A 23,816-nucleotide genomic window follows, 5' to 3' on the forward strand; every position below is an offset into this window, starting at 1 on the left:
TTCGCCAACATCGAATATGTCAACCACAATTGTATTTTACATGGTTTATTTTTACTAGTAAATCTGTAATGCGAAATTCCATGAAAGACTTTTAAAAGGCAGAAGGGGCCTGTCAAACTATCTTTTCAACAAAATGAGTTCAGATTAAAATTAAACATGGATTGAATATCAAAGGTCCACAAACTATATAATTCACACTATTTCTACAATTATATATATCTTATACAATCACTTCTAAATATACAATTATATATATCTTATACAATCACTTCTAAATATACAATTATATATATCTTATACAATCTTTTTAAATTGATTTCCTCTACACATATACTCACGACATAATTCTTTTGGGTGTTCTCAAGGGTTAGTGGTCTGATGATAGAGATTTGACCATCGATACTATTTATAGCAAAGTAGGTCAGGGTTGATGCCTCTCCAAGTGCCTCATACGAAACAACATTATGCGGTTGCTAGGAAACAAATAAATGCCAAGGTTAGAACATAGTTACTTATGTGTTATTCTGTTTCTCTCCTACACCCAACAGGGGATGTTCAGTTTCAGACACCATAATAACAATGTAGTTTTATTTTTATTTATCTTTTTTTATATTAATGAAATACGTTACACTACCAAATATGTATACAAAAAAAAAACATTGAATTATACAAATACAATGTATAACTAATCAACCCTCCCAAAAAAATGAATAGTAACAACAGTGTCCTGAAAACAAGACCAAAACTAACATACCAAATACTGAGAAACAGAAACTCAAACTTTTCGAGGGTGGTAATAAAGTAGAGAGTAAGGTATGTAATCAGCTAGAATAACCATTTAATGGGTACACAATCGTGATATAAAGTGTTTGTCCCTGATAAAATATTTAGGAACCCAGTCAGACTCAATAAGTCCCATCCGGTCTGATCATGTTTGGACATTGTATCAATGATATCTGTTGCAATAATGCTGGATTCATCAATGATTCATTAATATGATCTTCTTTCTATCAACATGAAGTAATGATGTCTGAAGCATGATACATATATATATCTTGGTAAATATTGTTTTTTTTTTATTTTTCTTATATACATATATACATTTAGTACATTTTGACAAGTTGATTTAACACCGAGCAGTGAGAAAGACTTACCAAGGTGTCTATGTCCCGGCCACGGACCTGTACCCCAATGTTGGAGCCTACTGACTGAGTTTCCAGGATTGTTTGGTTGTAAAGCAGTTCAATGAACTCAGGTGCATTAAGATTCTTCAGCATATTTAACGTGACAACCTGTTGGCTGCTGAGAGATGGTGATCCGTTGTCACTCACGCGCACCAAAAGCTGCAACAAAGCATTTTTATAAAAAACTGTATTTATCCTCAAATAAGCAACCGCTGACAAATAAGCCCCTTCTTCATTTTTGCTGGATTAATTTAAAATTGTAAGCTAAAGGTGGTTCACAAACTATCCCTCCATAAACTTGAATGCTAAACTTTTAGACTGATGATAAAGAAGGTATTACTTTGACAAAGAAATATCTGTTTTGTATTGAACGGTATACAGTAAAGCATACTTACTGATCAGTAACTAATGTTAGAAGGCATTTGAGATTTCATAAATGATGATGGGTTATAATCTTTAAATGCACAACAATAATTTTTGATAAATAAAGCTTACAAGAGATTAATTTTCCTAAAATACTAAATGTACATGTATTATTAACCAATTTAAAAACCAAATAATTTTGAAAATACTGATGATAGAATGATTAAGAATAGGCAATGCAAAATGTAGACTTAACTTTAAAATCACATTTAATGTTTTATTCGTAATTTGTTTTGGGGCAAATTAAGTAAAAAAAAACAACAAAACATTATGTGATTATAGTGAATGGAAAGATTACCAAGCATACAAAGACATTTCATCATTCATTGATCTAAATCCTTTGATCTTTGAATTATTTTTTACCAAAATGTAACCGACAATCAGCTCAACACTTTGAGAAACATTATTGATTGCTGGAACAATACTTAACACTTCTCCATTGCTGTTTTTTATTATTTTTTTATCAATACCTGGAAATCATCCTCTGTCACAGCTTGCAAAGAGGAACGAGTGACAATATTTGCTGTATTTGCTGTAGCTGGAACTATATTGAAGTAGGTCAAGGCTGTATCAATTCCCAACAAGTCAAAGGTTAGTTGGTTAAATTCGGGTACCTAGAAAAGCAATTTTAGAGAAAATCATCATTAAAGTCTAAAGGAAACCATCCCCTATAAATAAGTCTGAATACTTAATTAGGTACTGGCTATACTCATGTGTTATGCTTTCTCTAGAAATGACTTTTTTTTCATTAGTTTTAGCCCTTAAGGACTCAAGTTAGCTGTAAAACAATACAAGACTTAATTATTATTTGTTGAAATACACAGCTGTCACATTTTAAAACAATGTATAACACAGCATGAAAATTGATTTCAATTATCTAATTTTACTTTTTGTCAAATGGATAAATTTATTTCTCACAATTTAAAAAAAAAAAAAAACAACCTATACTTACACCAATATTTGGATCCTGAGCTGTGAGTGTAAAAACAGTTGATCCTTGAACAGTATCAGACCTGACGGTTTGTGTAAACCCAGCATTTGTAAATGACGGAGCTAAATTGCGGACAACTGCTATAGTAACGGTTGCAGTCAGTGTACTTGCTCTGGATGGTGATCCCAAATCATATGCATCAACATAAAGCTGGAAAACAAGAGCCAAAACAAGGTTTATTAATGTTGTTTTGTTGCTGTTTATCATCTATAAATCCACATTATAATAATTTTCCTTTTGATTTACTTTCTGTTTAAAACATGAGAATTTCCTTTAGTTTATTGACCTTTTTATAATCGAATCCTAATCAAGAATGGAAACAAAACTGAACAATTTCTGTGTTAGGCTAAATAAATTGTTTATCACTCACAAAATTCCAGATAAAATATTTTGCAAATGAAAGTAAACTATGAAATTACTAACCAGATACAAATTATCTGTATCTGTGCGAAGATCTTGCTTGACAGAGATCTCCCCTGCACTAGCAACTTGGAAGTACTGCTGAGATTTCGTAGGGGTCATCACAGTGTTCATCTTAAAGTTGATTGTGTTACCAGGAGCTTTGGTATCGCTGTCTCCAATACCTCCCAGCAGATTTACTCCAGTCAAGCTCGTACCCGGGATCTGAGTTTCCAGGATTTGATCGTTGTAGTTTGTCAATGTCCATTGTGGGTTAAAGAAGTTACGGAGGATTGTAACATAGACATATGCAGTGGCTTGACGGGCTGGATCACCATTGTCGCTGGCAACTACCACTAACTGCAAGCATCAAATAACAATTATCACTAACTGCAAGGATCAAATAACAATTATCACTAACTGCAACAAGCAAATCTATTAGCTGATAAGGCATCTTTCCACTGGTACCAATAATTATCTCCCTTTCGTTATCATTATGATGTCATAATGGTTTATGCCGACATACCAGTTTGTCAATTTTTAACTGGGGCATTTCAGGCTTAGATATCAACAGAACTGCAAATGTTGATACAGTCTGTGCCAAGGCTTCTCTGACAACAAAATAAAATCACTCAGTCCATATTGTTTCATAAACAACTATTGTCCAACCAGATGGACTGCAATAAATGAAATGGACTTCTACATGTCTATCATTGACCTGGACTCACTGTGTACAGATCCTGTGTGGGGGTGGCCAAATCCCCAGCTGTATTGATCTGGCCATCAGAGGCGATGGTAAACAGACTTGAAGAATCAAATAAGGAGTAAGTGATGGTATTGAACTCAGTCTGTGGAAGAAAAAGACATCTTACTATGATTACAATGACAAAACAGAAACAAAAAGCAGTAAGTTCAAGACTCATTTTTAAACTCTAAAAATTTTTAGTGATTGTTCATTTAATTTTCATAACAATTCTTACTTCTCTTAAAATTTTTGAGAACAATACAAGATCAGTGGTAGGTTGTCGTTGACAAGTCCTAGGCCCAGTAAGAAATTTTAAAAGATAAGCTGATGATGAATTGGCACAACTACATGATTTGCTATAGTACTGGTGTAAAGAGAGTGTAATTGGTTTTCAGTGCATAAAGATCTGAAATAAAATCATGTATGTACCTGTGTGTTAGCATCTGAGGCTGCGACTTTGACAATGTTAGTTCCACTAGGAACATTCTCATTGATGCTCCTGGTGTAGGAGGTGGAGAAGAAAATGGGAGGTTCTGTGTTCCTGATCACCGTAACACTGACTACTGCGTTAGTTGAAGCAGTTCTCGGTGGTACTCCTTGATCCTGAAGGCCAACTGTTACCTACAACGGAGAAAATTTACACACCTAGAGTAAAATCTCTGTTAATACCATATAACAATGGTGGAAGGTAGAGTTACTGTAGTAGTAGTCCAATAGATATTAATGAAGGGGACAGATTTCTTGTATTACTGGAAGTCGGACAATCCATACTTTAGTTGTTTACCAAAGTGAACAACTGTCACTTAAGGCAAATATTTAGAAGCTTTTTATGGAATATATCACTGGAGAAAAAATGCAATAAATACACATTTTATAAAAAGTCAGCAAAAATAATTAATTGCAGTACTGGCTGTTAAAGTTGTTTCTTGTCTACAAATGAGATATTTGGATTTGTCTATATTGTCCAACTTACTGCGAAGGTTGCGATAGCCTGATTGTCAGCCGGGGAGCGTTTCAGCTGTAGTTCTCCAGTGCCTGTGATAATGAAGTACTGCTGTGCCAGAGTATCACCAACGATGCTATAGCTAACTAGGTTGTACGGCGACTAAAATGTAAAACAATAAACAAGTTAAACCTCTGGTTAAAACACTTCACAAATCTTCTGTTCCATTCGGGTATACAAACCTGAAAAATATATCAACTCCTAACTTAAGGAGGTATGTTACCTAACTGTGTCATACCTATGCCTCCAAAAGATTTCCACCAGAACCTTTAATGAAAATTCCATGGAATGATGCCACTTAAACTATTATAAATTTTTAGATGAAAATTAAGAAAAAACAATATTTTCAAAAATAATTGAAGTAATATTGAATAAAAATCTCAATAGTTGAATCCCAATTACCATTTTAACAAATATTTGTAAAGATAATTAACAACAATTCTCTGAATAGATTTGTAAATGAAAGAGAATGAACCTAGATCTATCAATTCATATCTTAAAACTGACAGTGCTAGCAGAGCACAAACTAAAATGTTGACATTTGATATGATGACCATATCATACTGTCATCATAGGGGAATATCTCAGAAACGATTCCTGAATAGCGACTTTAAATATATATTCTTAAAACCTCAATTGGAAGCTTTTTAACTTGCACTGTCAGCTGTAACAAACAAGTCCTCGAAGTCTTACCTGTTGATCAGCATCAATACCGTTCACTTGAAACACAGACTGCAGCAGGGGGGCATTCTCAAGTACTGTTGTAGCATAATTAAATGGTCCAACACCAAGAAAATTTGGATCAAACAAATTCCGTGTTACACTGACTGTGACTGTACCAGTGGCAACAAGACCACCCCCATCCGTAGCCACCACTCGAAGCTGTAATCAGGAATTTAAAAATGTGTCTACACAACATTTAGGATTAGATCTAACAAGTTACACTATCTTGGTAACACATCATTATATCACAGGAAGTGTTTCCATCAATAGTTGTCAAGGCTGAAGTAAAATCACATTATATATACAACAAACTACATCTGTACCAAAAGCTGTCACTGTATTTATTCACAAAAAAGTCCCCTTCTTCATTTTTGCTGAATCACCAATTTTAAGTGCTTCGTAAATAAGCCCTCACCAAACTTTAATACTAACTTATACACTAAGGAATGCGGCCTATTTGAGAACAGCTACAGAAAAAAACAGAAAATACATGTAGTCAAATGCTATGTGCAGTATTTAAAAAAGATACAGATATTTTTTGCAAGATTGAGAATCAATAAATTAAAAAACACTTGTGATATCAGATATAATACAGTGATATTGAGTAAATACACTTACATAGTAGGTGTCAGCATCATCAGTCTGCAGAGAGTTGGTAAGGGTGATAGTGCCGTCGGTGGCACCAACTTGAAAATGTGATGGCAGTTGTCCGTCAACAATCAGTGAGTATGTCAGAGTTCCAAAGACACCCTGAATACAGAGAAGCAACATCACAAATGCACAATGTCCACGGAATACATACTGAAGTATTCATTTGTTAATTAATTAGAGATACTATAGACAATTTATTTGCAAATATTATTTCTGCTCTAATTTATCCTTCTGTTAATATGTTGAAATTTAGTAAATGCACTAAAATTTAAGTGCACTCAATTTAAACAATTTACAGTATAATCCTACAATATGTAGAGTTTATCTATTGTTAGTTTATTAACAGACATTATTGTACTGTATATCAATCATGATGATATTAAATACTATTAATCATTTTCTGAAAAAGCAGAATATTTCCTTGTGAAGTAGAACCTACCGCATCATTATCAGTGGCAGCATATGTAAACAGTACATTGGGGAAAGCTGCATTACTGTTGACGGTTTCTGTTTTGGATGAAGGATTGAACACCGGGTTATTGTTCCTGATAACTGTCAGAGTTAATGTTGCAAAACCACTTCTGGGAGGGATTCCATGATCACGACCTTCCACATTTATCTAAATGAGAATTGGAACATAATGATGGAACATGGCAAGTTCAATTCAATTTCTTATATGTTTTCATTGGTTTCATTGATAAATCATTCCAGGAGAAATAGATTTTTTTTCTGTGAATTTGAAGCCGTATCAGCTACAAAATTGAGAATATTGACGAAAAATTTGTGAAAAAAATTATCACATTTCGAGTATTACACATACTTTTTCTAAACTACAATATCTGGATATACAGATTAACAAATAATATAAAAATTCACATCACTCTGAATGAGACAAAAAGTGGAGTTTTCCAGGTAGGTAGATGCCTCAGCAAAAACTATTTCTTATGGGATCTTATTTGATACCCTAAGTACATACTGTGTAGATAGTAGCCCTAGTGCTGTCATCTGTCAGGGGCTGAGCAAGGGAAATAACTCCAGTATCCGAGCTGATGACGAAGAGATTGTCCCCACTGTTGGGGTTGGACAGAGCATTTGAGGTGACACCGGTGATAGAAAAAGTCACTCTGTTGTTTTCAGTGTTCTGAAATAGAGATCAAATGTCATAGCCAATAGAATAGGATATACAAAGAACAAAAATACGGTTTAAAATCAATTCTTTTCTTGATCAGTAAATAGTCAGAAAATCTCAGGTAAGATTACTGTAAAAGTTCTGCATGTATACTCACAATGGGATCAGCATCAGTTGCATCAACATCAAATAAGGTGAAAGTACCGACAGCCACATTCTCTTGTACAGTCCTTGATGAGGGAGACACAGACAAGACTGGGGTGGCATCATTCATGTCCTGTTTAATGATAAACAAAGATCATACAGAAACTGGTGATCAACTTCACAAGGAGTGGTTGTCCGCTGAAGGCCAAGAGGCCGTAACAGTTGATGGAACGCTCATTAAATAGAACGGTGATGTCTGTAGGAGACAACATTTATTTAAAGTCAGTTAGTTAGAGATTCTATTTCTCTATATTTCACGATTCACTGAAAGAAAACTATAAAAATGTTAGTCCTGCAAAATCTTAAAACTACATATTTCTTCACCAATAGGTTATCTCTTTGTCTATACTTTATAGTCACGAGGGTAAAATGTTGACTTACGATGACAGACACTGTGACCGTGGTGGAAACTGATGGTAGTATACTCAACTCGCCTTCAGCGGTTGTCACAGTGAACACATAAAGTGGTATTGCTTCGAAATTCAATGGTGTGTTGAGAGTTATCAGTCCGGATGAGGAATCAATTGAAAAAGGACCGAAACTGCCACTAGAAAACTTGTAAGTAATGGCATCAACAGTATCTACATCAAGTGCCTGCAACATGAAGAAAATGAAACGTTAACATACTTTTCCACTAAACCAAACTGATTGATCGATGTGTATTTTGTATATGTATAAATTTGGTATATGTATAAATTTGGTATATGTATGTATTTGGTATATTTATGTATTTGGTAGATGTATGTATTTGGTGTATGCATTTAGTATAAACTCTATTTACTTGGTATATGTATAAACTTGTATGATTGATATTTATTTGTTAAAAGTTTGGTATGTATGTGGTATTTGGTAAATGTCTGGTATGTATGTGGTATTTGGTAAATGTCTGGTATGTATGTGGTATTTGGTAAATGTCTGGTATGTATGTGGTATTTGGTAAATGTCTGGTATGTATGTGGTATTTGGTAAATGTCTGGTATGTATGTTGTATTTGGTAAATGCTTGGTATGTATGTGGTATTTGGTAAATGTTTGGTATGTATGTGGTATTTGGTAAATGTCTTACCTGCACACTGATGACATTTGTGCCAGATGGTAGGTTTTCATTTACACCAATAGTATAACTTGCTTCAACAAATCGTGGAACATTATCCTGAACATCCAGGACGTTGATAGTGACCGTGGCAGTCCCTGTGTGCTGAGGAATGCCTCTATCAGTGGCCAGAACAAGGATAATATGTTGAGTTTGTGATTCGTAATCCAAGGCTTGAGCGGTCGTTATCACACCTGTAGAACTCACTGAAAATCTACAAAGGAAAGGAAGATTAAATTTCAGTAAAACTATTACCAAAATATGACATTGAAACCACTCAGATCTCTTCATCTCAGAAAATCCTGCAAAACTGATTTTCATTGAGCAAGTGTAGTCGGCCAAGTGTCACATCAATTAATCTGTAGATAATAAGTCAAATAAATGATGTGTACAGACAAATCTTAGTCAAATTACAAACTCCCGCAGAATTTTTTTCTCCGATTAGGGATTGGGACTTTTTGCCTTGTTTTAGGAAGAAAATTGGTGAATTGAATTTGGAAGGATATTTTCAGGAGAAAACCACAAATTTTGGCATTAAGTGCATGAAATAATTTCAATTAGGAATTGGGCCCAAAAGACCCTCAGAAAAACTCCAGATTCAACGTAGATTTAGATATGACAAAAAGATGTTTTCATTAATTTATTGCAGTAAAGCATCACATATTCGATCATTTGAGAGACAGATAATTCCTTCGGTTGGTATGCTGATGCTCAGATATGTGAGTTTATAACAGAAATATAAATGGTGTCAGGGCAACGCAGGAACTGGATAATAAAATTTCAAACAGGTGGATTTCAGATATACAATGTCCAACTGATGACTATGTAGGGGATTAATGACAATCAATCTACCGTAACATATAAAGAGGCGTTACTTACAGTGAGCCAGTAGAAATGGAGGAAATTGAATAATCCAATTGGCCATTAACTCCTTCATCATTGTCAAATGCCTAAAACGGAAAGACACATACGTATATGTAAAAGATAAATAAATGATTATGTCTTTTTCAAAGTTTGAAATTTTCTAATGTTGTCCAGAAATCTATACATGCAATCACATTTTTTATAGCAATGATGTAAAAATCTTTATACAATCATAACTAATTTGTATAATTTTTGTTTTTAATGGGGTGGGGGTTATTCTAAGAAAAAACAATCAAAATCAAATGGAGTATTCTCCCAAATCCATATACTAAGCATATATCAATTACTCTATCCAAATCAAAAGACTGGTTTGATATGTCCGCTAATTCCACCTACCGTGACTGTGCCAACATTGGCGGCAGCTTGGCCTTCAGTAACTGTGAAGGTATAAGCAGATGGAGAGAAAGATGGCACAAAGTCATTGATGTCTGTCACAGCAATGTTGATTGTAGCAGTGTCAGTCTAAATATAAAGAGATCAAAAGCATCATTAACTGAAAAATAAACAAGAGGAATTTCTAAAAATGCATATTTCTTGGTAAAGATATAATTACATTAATTTATCAGATGCTTTGGCTGTATCTTCTGATGGTGAGCTAATTTATTCCTAATTACAAGTGACATTATTGTTTAGTTGTAGCTTTAAATGGTATCATTTAGTTGTAACTACAAATGAGATGTTATCGTTTCGTTATACCAAACCACATGTATTTTTAGAACTCAATAATCTAATTTTTTAGAGTGTTAAAAGGGATATCTACTCACCAGTGATGTTGGGTCGGTTACAACAACGCCCAGAGTGTAGGAGCTACGTGTCTCGCGATCCAGTTTTACCACATTACTCAGCTTCCCACTACAATAAAAACATATAAGGATTGAAGATATTCTATTTCTTTTCAGAAGAAATCCAAACAAACAAAAAATTACTGTAGAATCACTCTTTCACTAGGGTCATTTTGACTCATTCAGTAACATATTTAAGAATACTTGCAGTGATAATTATTCTTAATTGTTTTAATATTGTAACTAAAACAAAATCAAACTGTTCCTATTGTAATTTCACTCTTTGATGGTTTGTATAACAAAAAGGCATATTTATAGAAAATCACAGAAGTATTTTTTTTCACTCAAACAAGCAATAGGAATGTTGGGAATGGGGATTTCATTCTTAGGATCAAATCGCAGTTCTCATATCTAATCCAATCTAAGTTTTTTATAACACAAAAGAAATCCATTTTGTAACATACAGATTTGAAGTTAAAGTCAAATTGGGGGTTTTATCATGCCTGTTGTTTGTACAACATAAAACTTACGTGGAATCAATTGCAAAATGCACTGGATTATTTCCGGAAATAATGGCAAAGTTCAAAGATTCACCTTCAGGGTCTGACGCCTGTAATACAAAAAAATACACATCAAACACAAAGTAAACATTTCTCCCATGTTCAAATGATAAAATTAACACATTATATTAAAGATATTAGATTAATTGTAAAAAATTAACAATTTAGAAATTAATAAGGTATTCAATGTTTTATAAGTTAAAGGGCATTACCGGAACGGTGAATACAGAGGAATCCACTTCAACACCCTCACTGACAGAAATACTGTAGGAATTGGCAGGTATAACAGGGGCCTCCGTACCGGATGGTGTAACAGTGATTGTCACAGCTGTAACTGCAGATCTGAAGATAATAAAGGTAACACCTGAACAATTTACCTGTACACACCCTAGGATAATAATAAAGGTAACACCTGAACAATTTACCTGTACACACTTGAGGATAATAATAAAGGTAACACCTGAACAATTTACCTGTACACACTTGAGGATAATAATAAAGGTAACACCTGAACAATTTACCTGTACATACTTGAGGATAATAATGATGGTAACACCTGAACAATTTACCTGTACACACTTGAGGATAATAATGAAGGTAACACCTGAACAATTTACCTGTACACATCTGAGGATAATAATAAAGGTAACACCTGAACAATTAACCTGTACACACCTGAGGATAATAATAAAGGTAACACCTGAACAATTTACCTGTACGTACCTGAGGATAATAATAAAGGTAACACCTGAACAATTTACCTGTACATACCTGAGGATAATAATAATGGTAACACCTGAACAATTTACCTGTACACATCTGAGGATAATAATAAAGGTAACACCTGAACAATTTACCTGTACACATCTGAGGATAATAATAAAGGTAACACCTGAACAATTAACCTGTACACATCTGAGGATAATAATAAAGGTAACACCTGAACAATTTACCTGTACACACTTGAGGATAATAATAAAGGTAACACCTGAACAATTTACCTGTAAACATCTGAGGATAATAATAAAGGTAACAGCTGAACAAGTTACCTGTACATACCTGAGGATAATAATACAGGTAAGAACAATTTACCTGTACACACTTGAGGATAATAATAAAGGTAACACCTGAACAATTTACCTGTGCATACCTGGAGATAATATTGTTACATATTCATATCTTGGTATCAGGGTGCATTTTCAATGTTAATTTCATCAAATCATTACTGATTATTGCATTCATAAGAATTGTGTATCCACAATAAATGCCAACAGAAAATGATACAATATGTATGAATATTTTGAATAGAACAATCTTTAATTAACACAAAGATTTCAGCATAAAAATACAAATATAAGATTAAATCACAACATATCTTTCAATATAAATAAAAAATGATGAATTTTGATGCTCCTTTAGATCATCTCAGATTTTAAATTACTCACATATTTGACAGGTATTACAATAGCTTTTCTTTATACATTGTAAATCTCTCGATCCTAATTTTTGGTACCATATTTTTCTGCAAATAAACACTTGTCCACAAAATAAGCCTTTTCTCTGCACAATGTTCAATTTTAGATATTAGGTAATCAAATCGGCTCCTATATAAGCTCCCATAAACTTCAGAACAAAATATTGCAGTATGTGAGATGGCTTATTTGAGAATAAACATGGAACATGTTACTAGGAGGTAGAGAATGCATTCAAACTATGAGTATCTAGCAACTAACACATAAAGGATCTTACCGTCTGACACTGGGGGTGTTGGGCGAGTCACTTGCTTCTACCTCCAAAACATAAATCTCATCCTTTGAAACTGTCCCAGCCACAGATAACAGGCCACTCACAGAATTAATTGCAAATTTATTGAGTGGATCGCCAGATACAATAGAGTATCGCACCTGTCCGAAATCCCCCGTGTCACCATCTGTAGCTGTGATCTAGGAAGTTAAAAAACAGAGCATTCAATAAAAACACCACACCATTAAACACAAAAAAATCTAAAAAAAAGACAAGACCATTTAACACAATTTCTTTCAAAAATAAAACAAAAACAAAACAAACTGACCATTACATACATTTTTTTTAAATACAGACCATTGAACACAAATATTTTCTAAAACCAAGACCATTGAATACAATATCTTTTAAAAACCCAGATCATTGAATTCAGTGTTTTGTTAAAAACCAAGACCATTCAATTGAATATTATTTTTAAAACCCAGACCATTAATTTTGTTCAGTTTAAACAGAGACCATTAATTTTGTTCAGTTTAAACAGACCATTAATTTTGTTCAGTTTAAACAGAGACCATTAATTTTGTTCAGTTTAAACAGAGACCATTGATTTTGCTTTTTTTAACCCAGACCATCAAATACAACATAAATCATCACTCAGATATGTATAAATATCAGTAGAAACACAGACACATGTTACTGAAATAAGAATTATATCACTCACAACAATAAGACTTGAAGGAGATGATGAATAGTCTCCAGCAACAACTGAATCAGCATAACCAGATCCCACAAAATCTGGAGTCAAGTCATTCACATCCGTAACAAAGACGGTCACAGAAACAGCAGTAGACTTGGGCTGAGCTGTGTGGGTCTCTGTTACCGTGACCTAGGAAAAAGACAGAAAATTATGAGGAGAGGTCACTCCAAACCACTCCATGTGGTCTCAAGAGAGATGTTTTGGAAAGTGTTTCATGTAAGTTGGATAACTTGTGCTTAATCCCATTGTATTATATTGACACAAATAAAATCTATAATAAATAAAATCCTATCAAGGGAGGAAACTCTACAAGAAATCAAAATACAGTCATTCAGTTAACATCTTATAGAAACAGTTCAAAATGTGAGAGAGAGTTCCTAGCAGAAAAAGTTGTTTTAAGAAATTATGATTAACATAACACAATGAAATTGATTTATTGTGCATTTAAAACACAATAATTAAAGGGTGATATCCTCACATACTGGAGTCATAACCATGTACTAACATACTGGAGTCATAACCATGTACTAACATACTGGAGTCATAACCATGTACTAACATACTGGAGTCATAACCATGTACTAACATACTGGAGTCTTAACCGTGTCCTAACATACTGGAGTCATAACCATGTCTTAACATATTGGAATCATTACGATGTCCTAACATACTGGAGTCATAACCGTGTCCTAACATACTGGAGTCATAACCGTGTCCTCACATACTGGAGTCATTAAGATGTCCTAACATACTCCAGTCATAACCATGTCCTAACATACTCCAGTCATAACCGTGTCCTAACATACTGGAGTCATAACCTTGTCCTAACATACTGGAGTCATTACGATGTCCTAACATACTCGAGTCATAACCATGTCTTAACATATTGGAATCATAAATCAACCAACCGTGAAGACGATCGACTTTGGGGAAGGTATGGCTTCGTAGTCTAGGGCCCCTGCCACCACAACGTATCCATCTGCTGTCACTCCAAGACTGCTGGTTCCACTCACAGCATAACTATATGTACCATCATCAGGATTTGGCTGAAATACATAAAAAGTTGAGTTAATATTTCTTTTCAATAACATGTTTAATACCATGGTAGTATAAAAAAATTTCTTATAGGCATTTGTAAATATTCCTTGTTCTCATTCACAAATTATACAGTTCCAGCTTAATAAAAACAACAACATCTGAAAAGTGTCATATCAATTGGGGTTTTTTTCTGTGTACACATAACAGCAAAATTAATACATTTGTTTTAAGATTGTTTCAAGGTCAGGCAAAATTTCCAATACTTAAAGCCAACCTCTTATTTGCAAGCTCCCCCATAGACCTCTTGACTAAATAGACTGGCCTATTTTCAGGATTTCTGAAGACTTAACTTACCAAATGAAGGTAATTTGTAATCTGTGTGGCACTTGAAGAATGTAATTAATCATGTTTTATAATCCTGATTTTATTTCTTTTGATTTTTTTTCTTATTCAAAATAACATGCTACACTGGTAATACAGAAAGGGTACTCTCATCTTTACAAATATCTTTTTGTTTAGTTATTTATTTTTTCCTTTACTAAAAGCAGTTTTATTGAGTCACCTTCACTATTCAGAGCTTGTAATAAAATCACATCTGACTGGCATCTTCAGATAATTCTTAATTTATTAAATCAATAAAATTGCTAACAATCCTTATAATTCGTAGGAAATCTTAGAAACAATCTAAAGTTATCTGTTCACAAACCTCTCAAATTTTCAATTGAAAAAAACCCAACATATTAACATTGTTAGGAATACCTAAAAACTTACCAAATCCGGGTCGCTGACAATCAGGCGTAACAGTTGTGTTCCAGCCTGATTTAATGTAACAGTATTTATAGGCGAGTTTTCAGCGACGTAACCATCAAATGGCACTGACACAACTGGTCCAAATTGATTAGCAGGATTTACAGTTATGTCCACAGCGGCCTCACTGGAGCGATTATTTCCTGAAGCACCAAATTCTTGTGCCTAAACATAAAAATCAACAGAAGAAATAGTTTTTGTGCTTGATGAATAATAACAGTGTCATGATCACAGTCTTGTCAGGGCTCATTGTCTATGTCATTTCTCATAAACTTATTTGTCCTTCTGCAAAATATGACATGAAGCATTTGGTTGGCCAATCATCCATCTGTGATTTATTTTATTCTGATTCTTCACAGGTAATCTAAAGAAATGGACAGGTAATATAAAGTAATGGGCAGGTAATCTAAAGTAATGGGCAGGTAATACAAAGTAATGGGCAGGTAATACAAAGTAATGGGAAGGTAATACAAAGTAATGGGCAGGTAATACAAAGTAATGGGCAGGTAATACAAAGTAATGGGCAGGTAATCTAAAGTAATGGGCAGGTAATCTAAAGTAATGGGCAGGTAATCTAAAGTAATGGGCAGGTAATACAAAGTAATGGGCAGGTAATCTAAAGTAATGGGCAGGTAATACAAAGTAATGGGCAGGTAATTTAAAGTAATGGGCAGGTAATACAAAGTAATGGGCAGGTAATACAAAGTAATGGGCAGGTAATATAAAGTAATGGGCAGGTAATCTAAAGTAATGGGAAGGTAATACAAAGTAATGGGCAGGTAATACAAAGTAATGGGCAGGTAATACAAAGTAATGGGCAGGTAATCTAAAGTAATGGGCAGGTAATCTAAAGTAATGGGCAGGTAATCTAAAGTAATGGGCAGGTAATACAAAGTAATGGGCAGGTAATCTAAAGTAATGGGCAGGTAATACAAAGTAATGGGCAGGTAATCTAAAGTAATGGGCAGGTAATCTAAAGTAATGGGCAGGTAATACAAAGTAATGGGCAGGTAATACAAAGTCACAGCAGACAACATTTCGCCAATTATTTTCTTTTTTATTCTTGTTATCTTAAAAAATCTTTTAATGAATAAATAGATAATGCTGGTTATTTTTGTTTTCACTAGTCTGTATAAAGTAGGCTTTGCATTGTGACAAATTTGTTATCTAGGTTTTAGGCAGGTAATCTGATAGCATATTACCTGCCTGAATTTCATATTTTCTGAGCCGAAATAACTAACAAGATATCAGGTCAAGAGTGAGATAACGAGGACTGATTAAGATTTCCGGGAGGTGACAGAGTGGTTTAACTTGAATACAGAGTACAAATAACAAAGTTATGCATAAATTTCTACATTAAAAAAGGAAGTATCCCAAAGTCTGGATTTTAAATTGAGAACACAGAGCTTAATACTTTAAAGCTAAAACAATAAAATCCATTTCACACTTGGCTATAAACATTTCAAAAATAAAATCTCCAACTTCATTAGCTTCTAGACAAATAAATCCAAGAGATGTAATATTACCAGGATAAACACTGTGATACTGGGTTCGTTTTGTATGTTCAGAGGAGTAGTGACGGTGATGCTCGTGGAGTACACATTATTGCTGGTTGGTAATGGTGACAGTGTAAAACTTGAAGCTCTATTAGGAGGAAATGCTGAAAAACAACATGACAGAAATAATGAAACGTTTGTTTCATGAAACTCATATCTAAATTTCCACCTATCTGTGGCCTTGATAAAAACAAACATTTTGTCCTTTAAGAAATTTAATGTTGGAATAAAGATAATATTTATATACAGTATTTACATTTCCAGTGTGTGTTTGCTATATAACCTTACTAATGAAAACATTGTTTACAAGTGTGTACAAATTAAATTTAAATCATAGAAATACATTGTTCATAACCAGACTGTGCACATATGCGCAATTAGTGTGAATTCACAATGACATTTTTCGTTTTCAGTGTGACATTTAAAACATCTGTAAAAAACATGCGGTTTACACACCAGATATTAACTTAATCAATTCTGAGTTTTGTACAGGTAAGTTTTGTACAGGTAAGTTTTGCCTGATGTATTGATTTATTTATATGGACACCTACTTTCCAAGATCGAAAATTGGACAAGATAGTTGAGGGAGTCCCTGTCCCGTGCTTGGATATCAACTGGAGTAGTAGTATCTCCCAGTCCATATATCGCTAGAGTCTAGAACAGAAACGAAAAATATATTAACGCCCATTACAGAACAAATATACAAAGTACATTGTCAATATTTTACAAAACGAACTAATAGTCTTTAATAATTTTACACTTTGCACAAAAAATGGCCATCTTCCATCAGACGGCAACTTCCCAAAATGGTCAGAAAAATACTGCCTTGATTCAGATAATAAATTCTTCATCAATGAACATGGAATGTGATTTGAAATTCATGTAAATTTTGGTACTTACAGCAGTGGTTCCCGATATAATGGAGGCAGTGTATTGAGGGAATACACAAAAGTTATTGAATGTGGTACAGCCCGGATACACAAACACTGGACTGAGGTCATCAGCATCCTGGATAGTGACGGTCAAGGTCGTTGTTGCTGTTCTTTGCAATCCTGCAGCTGCACTATCCTGTAAAAAAAAAAAACTAAGACATAGCTGATATCCTAGAAAATACCTCAACTCGACTTGATAAGGCTCTCTTGAAAATAAGTTCTGGACTGCCCTTTATAGACAGGTTTTTGTTACTATGTAGAGATGGTCTTTATAGACAAATTTTTGTTACTACATGTATATTGAGATGGTCTTTATAGACAGGTTTTTGTTATATTTAGGTGCCCTTTGTAGACAGGTTTTGTTATGTAGACTAATAGAAAAAGTAACTGAGTTGAAAGATTTTTTTATATACAAAAGTCTTGAATTACCTTAGTTGTTGATAAGACATAAAACAATACTAAACTAATGTACAAAATTCTATTCATACATCAAATTACAAATCTAGTACTATCTAAGTACATACAAACATTATTCATTTTCATACACCTAAAACAAATGTGTTTCACAATCAGAACATGTTTATCATGATAATAAATGTCAAAAGTTACAAAGAAAAATTTATCCTTGTTTGTTGATGTGGGAAATTTCTATTTTGCACAACACATTTCAACTTACGGCAGCTGTGATCAAAAGCTCATAAAATTTGTTAGTGCCCAATGATTCATAGTCTAATGGGCTGGAAATCTTCACAAAGTTGGAGTCCAGGATGAATTTGTCTGAACCAACCCCCTACAAAATAAAAAAAATATATAACTAATGCATTTCCATAACATTATTCATTCATCAAGAATCATGATATTTTAACTGTATATGAAAAATACTTTGAAGTAAACAGTTGTTAAATGGATCATTTACTCAACTCAACAAATATGTATCAACGAAAATCTAACACAACCCAAACTTCTAGTCAAAAAGAAAATTAATCTTTAATTTATGAAGCAATAAAAAAAATATTAAAATGAATTAAAAAAAGGTCAATATCTCCAATTTTACGTACCGGTACAATATCATAAACAACCTTTCGGTTATTTCCATAATCTTTGTCAGTAGCATAGATGTTTTGGAATATTGTCGTACCCACAACTGCCAACTGTAAGGAAAAAATATACATATAAATGGCATTTTTTACTATTTTTATCAAAAAATACAAAAAAAAATAAAGAAATATGGGTTGGCTTATTACCAAATGTGGGGCTTCTTGTCAAATAACGGACCACAGCATATGTTATCATAACAACTGTCCCTGATGTCTTTTCCTGGGAAATCTCAACTTTTTTCTTGAAGCACCCTTGTGTGTCTTCCCAGAGCAGCTTACAATATATGTCTTTATGAGGCATCTCATAGTGTCTTTTCTTCAGCATACCTAGTGTTAATTTCTTGTATTTTTACTGGCCTCCTCCACAATTATATATTTAGGTCTCACTAGATGTACCTGCTCACTCCAGGCGTAAAACTCCTTTAGAAAAAGTTGCTAAAATACCTTTTTTCTCTTTAGCAAATAAGAAATGGTTTTAGCAAGACAAAGTTATTGCTTAGAATTTAATAACTAAATATAGCACACACATATTTGTTTGATATATATATATATATATCAATACAATGTGTTAAACTGTTTTTTAAGTAAAAACAGGCATTAAAAGTTTTCATTATTTAAGAATTCATAAATTACAAAATACTGAAAAACATCATTTATTACCTCAGGGTAAACAAAAAAACTCAACCAACTAAAACAGCATTGTATCATACCAAAACAGTTGTGTTTTAGCTGCTATTATTTTCATATTAAAAAAGAACACACTTGAGATTACACTGAAATAATGTTATACTTTAAAAGTTATATGAACTTTATTTTCAAAACACAACTTATGTTTTAATCTTATCGTTCCCGGGACTTTTTTTATTTATTTTTTTGCGAAAATTGAATTGACTGTCCCTATTACTTTAGATCATGTTGGTGATCATTGTAAGTCATTGGATCTGGAGAATGATATCTGCTGCTTAACCTATTCACAGCATTTCAAATAGATGCTTCATACATAAATCACCCTAAACAAATAATTTTGCAGCCCTGTCACAACGTGGAGTTTACAGTGAATTGTACCTTATGTAATGTTCGTGATACAAGATATTGACTGATACATACGTTTTAAACACTAAATAATATTGCTCATACAATTAATGAAAATTGAAATAACATTGAACAAACAATTGTCATTTTGTTTTAGAGCAATGTAAGCTCAAAGCACAAGCAGAACATTCGTCTGCCTATAGGGTCACAGCTGCCATGTTTTTGCCCAACGCTTTACAAAGCATTGCCCATCAAACAAACGCTCAAATGATGCAAATTTATTTAAGTACTTCCATTTCCGTAACATACATGTAAACGACATGTGCTAATCATGCAGTTCAATCACAGGATAATTTAGTTGCAATGGCATCGTAATTAGTGTAAACGTAAGAGGTTGAATTAAAGATTTAAGACAGGGGGATATTTAAGCAATCTACATTATTTCTTAGGTTAAAAACAGTTTCGCAAAAGTTGCGAAAATACTTAATTATATTTTCGCAATTAGTGATTACATTTCGTAAAATGCGCAAAATGCAATCGATAGCGTGAGCACAGCATATGTAGGTTTCCAGATGTACATTTGTACAATTCCAGATGAACATTTGAAAATGGAATTAAAGAAGTAAGAATAATAGAATCTTACATGGGTCTGTTCCGTGGACAGGGATATCTCAACCCAAGTTTAAGAGTTTGGCCAGTCAGCACGAGGCTTGCCAAGTGCTGGCTTGCCATAGTCTTTCACGAGGGTTGAGATATCCTTGTTCACAGAACAGAGCCATGTTTAATTATATTTCTTACATACTTGCAAGCAAATATAAGTTTTTGTGAAAGGTTTTCATCGCTCCATCTTCAATCCTCCTTGGAATGTGCGTCAAAATTTATGACGTCATCATTTACGACTTCGTTACTCAATGTAAAATGATGACGTTACGTTATTGTGAGCAGCGTCATATAGCGTGTGCCGGCTGTCTTTACCCCCCCGTGTGAGATTGACCTATCTTTTCCATAGCAACCGCCGGATAACCCTTTGAAGTATGTGAGAATATACAGTGTAACATGCGACTCACCTCGTCTACAACGGTCTGATAAGGTGTGTCCTCGAATTCAGGTGTATTGTCATTGATGTCATTGATCGTCACCAGTACATTGTAAGTGATGCTTACCTAAAATAAAAGGTAAAAAATACATGTAAAATTCCTAAATCAATGTGTCTACATATTCAAATTTCCTTTTACACAAATTACAGGCTAAGGGCACACAATCGATACCCACTATACATCAGTCAAGGATTGTCCTTAATGTAAAAAAAAACAACAGATATTTACCGCTGGAATGTTGACATCTTGGCAACGAAGCTTAAATTCCACCACATCTATATCATCAGAGATAATGGCTTCATCACCCTGCATAAAAAGTACAACAATTAAAAAGAAATTTAATTTTAAACTTCAGAAGTACAGATCTGATAAATTGAAAACATGAAACAATACACCTCTAGATTTGAATTTAATAATTTTGATTTTTATCAAATGAAATAAACTTTTAGGACAGAAATTTTAAATATTACTTAACTTGTTAGAATCTTGGGGGTAAAAATGTCTAGCTTGAATATTTCAAAGTAACTGGTGATTTGTACAATCTTATCACACACATAGAATACGTACATCTCTGTTGATTGGGGCAAAAAGTCGGATGTATACACCCTGACTCTCGCCATTGATTGAAGACGGTAACGCCTGCTGTACCAGCTGGAAGTGGGTGGTTCCTTTAGGGTCATTGGGATTGGAAGGTTCCACATCAATAATGGTCAGATCGATCTCATTATTTCCAGTATTTATGGTCCCGAAAACTGTACTAAATGCTGTATACTCCGCTGTGTTGGTCAGATCTATAATATTGAACATCAGAACACCAAACTTTTCAAACCTTATTAATAGCACACTCACAGCAAAATGAGTGTTAAAAAACAAACCAAAGATGAGAGAAATGATATAGTCTTCCTTCAATGAGGTCGAATCATAGGTGTGTACATACATACAAACTTCTAGGAATTAGGAAGATTGCATCTTCCTTTTGATAAATTAATAACCTCGAACATCATCTTTTAAGAGGCTCTCTCATCTGAACTAATTTTTTTTTTCAATTATGACCTATACAGAGGTTTTACTGATAATATCCTTATAAAACTAGTATTGGATATCTGAAGTCTCATCATCATATTATCTTAAAATTGAGCATCCATCACGGCCATGGACAATGAAATTTAGATTAAGAGGCATGAATAATATACTATTGAATACACTGGTTGTGCAAAATTTGTGATAAAACCAATATACAGCGTCAACCTACCACTTGCAGTGGCCTCCTTAAATGCCAATCTTATTGTAGGGTTGGAACTGGAAGTTGAACCAGTTGTCAAGTCACAAGCTGAAAACAGAACATAATTTAAGAGGCAGAATGTAAACTAGATGAAAAGGATCCTGTGTTCAATCTATACATCATAATTTGTTAGAATACATATGTGGTTACATTTATAAGTATGTGTTTCGCAGGAAAACAACATGACATACAGTACTGTGAGTTAATTAAGGTATTTGGATATTAAGATTCTGTAATCCGACACACTTATCAAATCTATGTATCTTCAACTCAAAGAAGAAAAAAAAAATCAATTTTCTAAATATAATACAAGTACACAATACAAAGATTAACATCGTTATGAACACATTCCTTAGCAAATTTATGTTTTATTCAGAATTAGAATAAGTTACGCCCCAGGGAAGCTTGATTTCACCTCTTCTCAATAATGTTTTATAATAACATTATTTTTTCAAATAAAGAAGTTATATAGTACTTTTCCAACCACACTATTTTTTCACTTTACATCAATACTGTTGTATCATATAATACAACACTGACCACATGCGCATTCTAAAATTCTCCAACATGACTACCAGATTCCCGCTGACCTACATCAACTAACTTGGTCACAGTGTTTCTACAGGCAAACAGGTACAATAATCTGAACTAACAAACAATTTGGATTTTCTTTGTGGTAGTTGACCATTCTGTCAGCGGACTCAGTCTGACTGAACCATGCATTGTTCTACATAAATATTAACAAATCATTCAACCGTGAGGAAAATGCCAATCAGACCAAGACAGGTTGATCTGAAAAGACCACCAAACAAAAATGTCACAAAAATTACAATCAAATCTCAAAATCTCAACAGTTAAAACCGACCTAACTCTATCTCCACAGTTAAAACCGACCTAACTCTATCTCTACAGTTAAAACCGACCTAACTCTATCTCTACAGCTAAAACCAACCTAACTCTATCTCTACAGTTAAAACCGACCTAACTCTATCTCCACAGTTAAAACCGACCTAACTCTATCTCGTCTATCTCTACAGTTAAAACTGACCTAACTCTATCTCCACAGTTAAAACCGACCTAACTCTATCTCTACAGCTAAAACCAACCTAACTCTATCTCTACAGTTAAAACTGACCTAACTCTATCTCCACAGTTAAAACCGACCTAACTCTATCTCTACAGTTAAAACCGACCTAACTCTATCTCCACAGTTAAAACCGACCTAACTCTATCTCCACAGCTAAAACTGACCTAACTCTATCTCCACAGTTAAAACCGACCTAACTCTATCTCCACAGTTAAAACCGACCTAACTCTATCTCCACAGTTAAAACCGACCTAACTCTATCTCCACAGCTAAAACTGACCTAACTCTATCTCCACAGCTAAAACCAACCTAACTCTATCTCTACAGTTAAAACCGACCTAACTCTATCTCCACAGTTAAAACCGACCTAACTCTATCTCTACAGTTAAAACCGACCTAACTCTATCTCCACAGTTAAAACCGACCTAACTCTATCTCCACAGCTAAAACTGACCTAACTCTATCTCTACAGCTAAAACTAAGCTAACTTTCTATCTCATCAAACTATCTTCACAACTATAACTGAATTAACACTATCTCTATAGCTACAGCCTAACTAACACTATCTCTTTAGCTAC

General features: G+C 33.8%; 1 protein-coding gene across 1 annotated transcript in view; it reads right to left on the reverse strand.

Annotated features, from left to right (window-relative positions):
- LOC117333914 overlaps positions 1-23,816 on the reverse strand; it is a 132,688-nt gene that overhangs the window by 104,909 nt on the left and 3,963 nt on the right. The window contains exons 3-35 of the mRNA XM_033893334.1: positions 22,122-22,199; positions 21,437-21,660; positions 21,098-21,175; positions 20,840-20,935; positions 18,702-18,794; positions 18,320-18,433; positions 17,612-17,779; positions 17,263-17,365; positions 16,682-16,815; positions 15,120-15,320; positions 14,219-14,356; positions 13,275-13,439; positions 12,560-12,753; positions 11,023-11,152; positions 10,781-10,860; positions 10,233-10,320; positions 9,805-9,930; positions 9,424-9,494; positions 8,518-8,758; positions 7,834-8,046; positions 7,406-7,525; positions 7,096-7,260; positions 6,559-6,738; positions 6,087-6,218; positions 5,439-5,627; positions 4,716-4,847; positions 4,172-4,363; positions 3,726-3,845; positions 3,022-3,357; positions 2,560-2,748; positions 2,078-2,221; positions 1,155-1,343; positions 339-473 (exon numbers count right to left, since the gene is read on the reverse strand). Of these exons, the coding sequence (XP_033749225.1) occupies positions 339-473; positions 1,155-1,343; positions 2,078-2,221; positions 2,560-2,748; positions 3,022-3,357; positions 3,726-3,845; positions 4,172-4,363; positions 4,716-4,847; positions 5,439-5,627; positions 6,087-6,218; positions 6,559-6,738; positions 7,096-7,260; positions 7,406-7,525; positions 7,834-8,046; positions 8,518-8,758; positions 9,424-9,494; positions 9,805-9,930; positions 10,233-10,320; positions 10,781-10,860; positions 11,023-11,152; positions 12,560-12,753; positions 13,275-13,439; positions 14,219-14,356; positions 15,120-15,320; positions 16,682-16,815; positions 17,263-17,365; positions 17,612-17,779; positions 18,320-18,433; positions 18,702-18,794; positions 20,840-20,935; positions 21,098-21,175; positions 21,437-21,660; positions 22,122-22,199 (4,958 nt within the window). The remainder of the gene's footprint in view (positions 1-338; positions 474-1,154; positions 1,344-2,077; positions 2,222-2,559; positions 2,749-3,021; positions 3,358-3,725; positions 3,846-4,171; positions 4,364-4,715; positions 4,848-5,438; positions 5,628-6,086; positions 6,219-6,558; positions 6,739-7,095; positions 7,261-7,405; positions 7,526-7,833; positions 8,047-8,517; positions 8,759-9,423; positions 9,495-9,804; positions 9,931-10,232; positions 10,321-10,780; positions 10,861-11,022; positions 11,153-12,559; positions 12,754-13,274; positions 13,440-14,218; positions 14,357-15,119; positions 15,321-16,681; positions 16,816-17,262; positions 17,366-17,611; positions 17,780-18,319; positions 18,434-18,701; positions 18,795-20,839; positions 20,936-21,097; positions 21,176-21,436; positions 21,661-22,121; positions 22,200-23,816) is intronic.

The sequence above is a fragment of the Pecten maximus genome, chromosome 1, assembly GCF_902652985.1.
Source record: "Pecten maximus chromosome 1, xPecMax1.1, whole genome shotgun sequence".
Classification (NCBI taxonomy): Eukaryota; Metazoa; Mollusca; class Bivalvia; order Pectinida; family Pectinidae; genus Pecten; species Pecten maximus.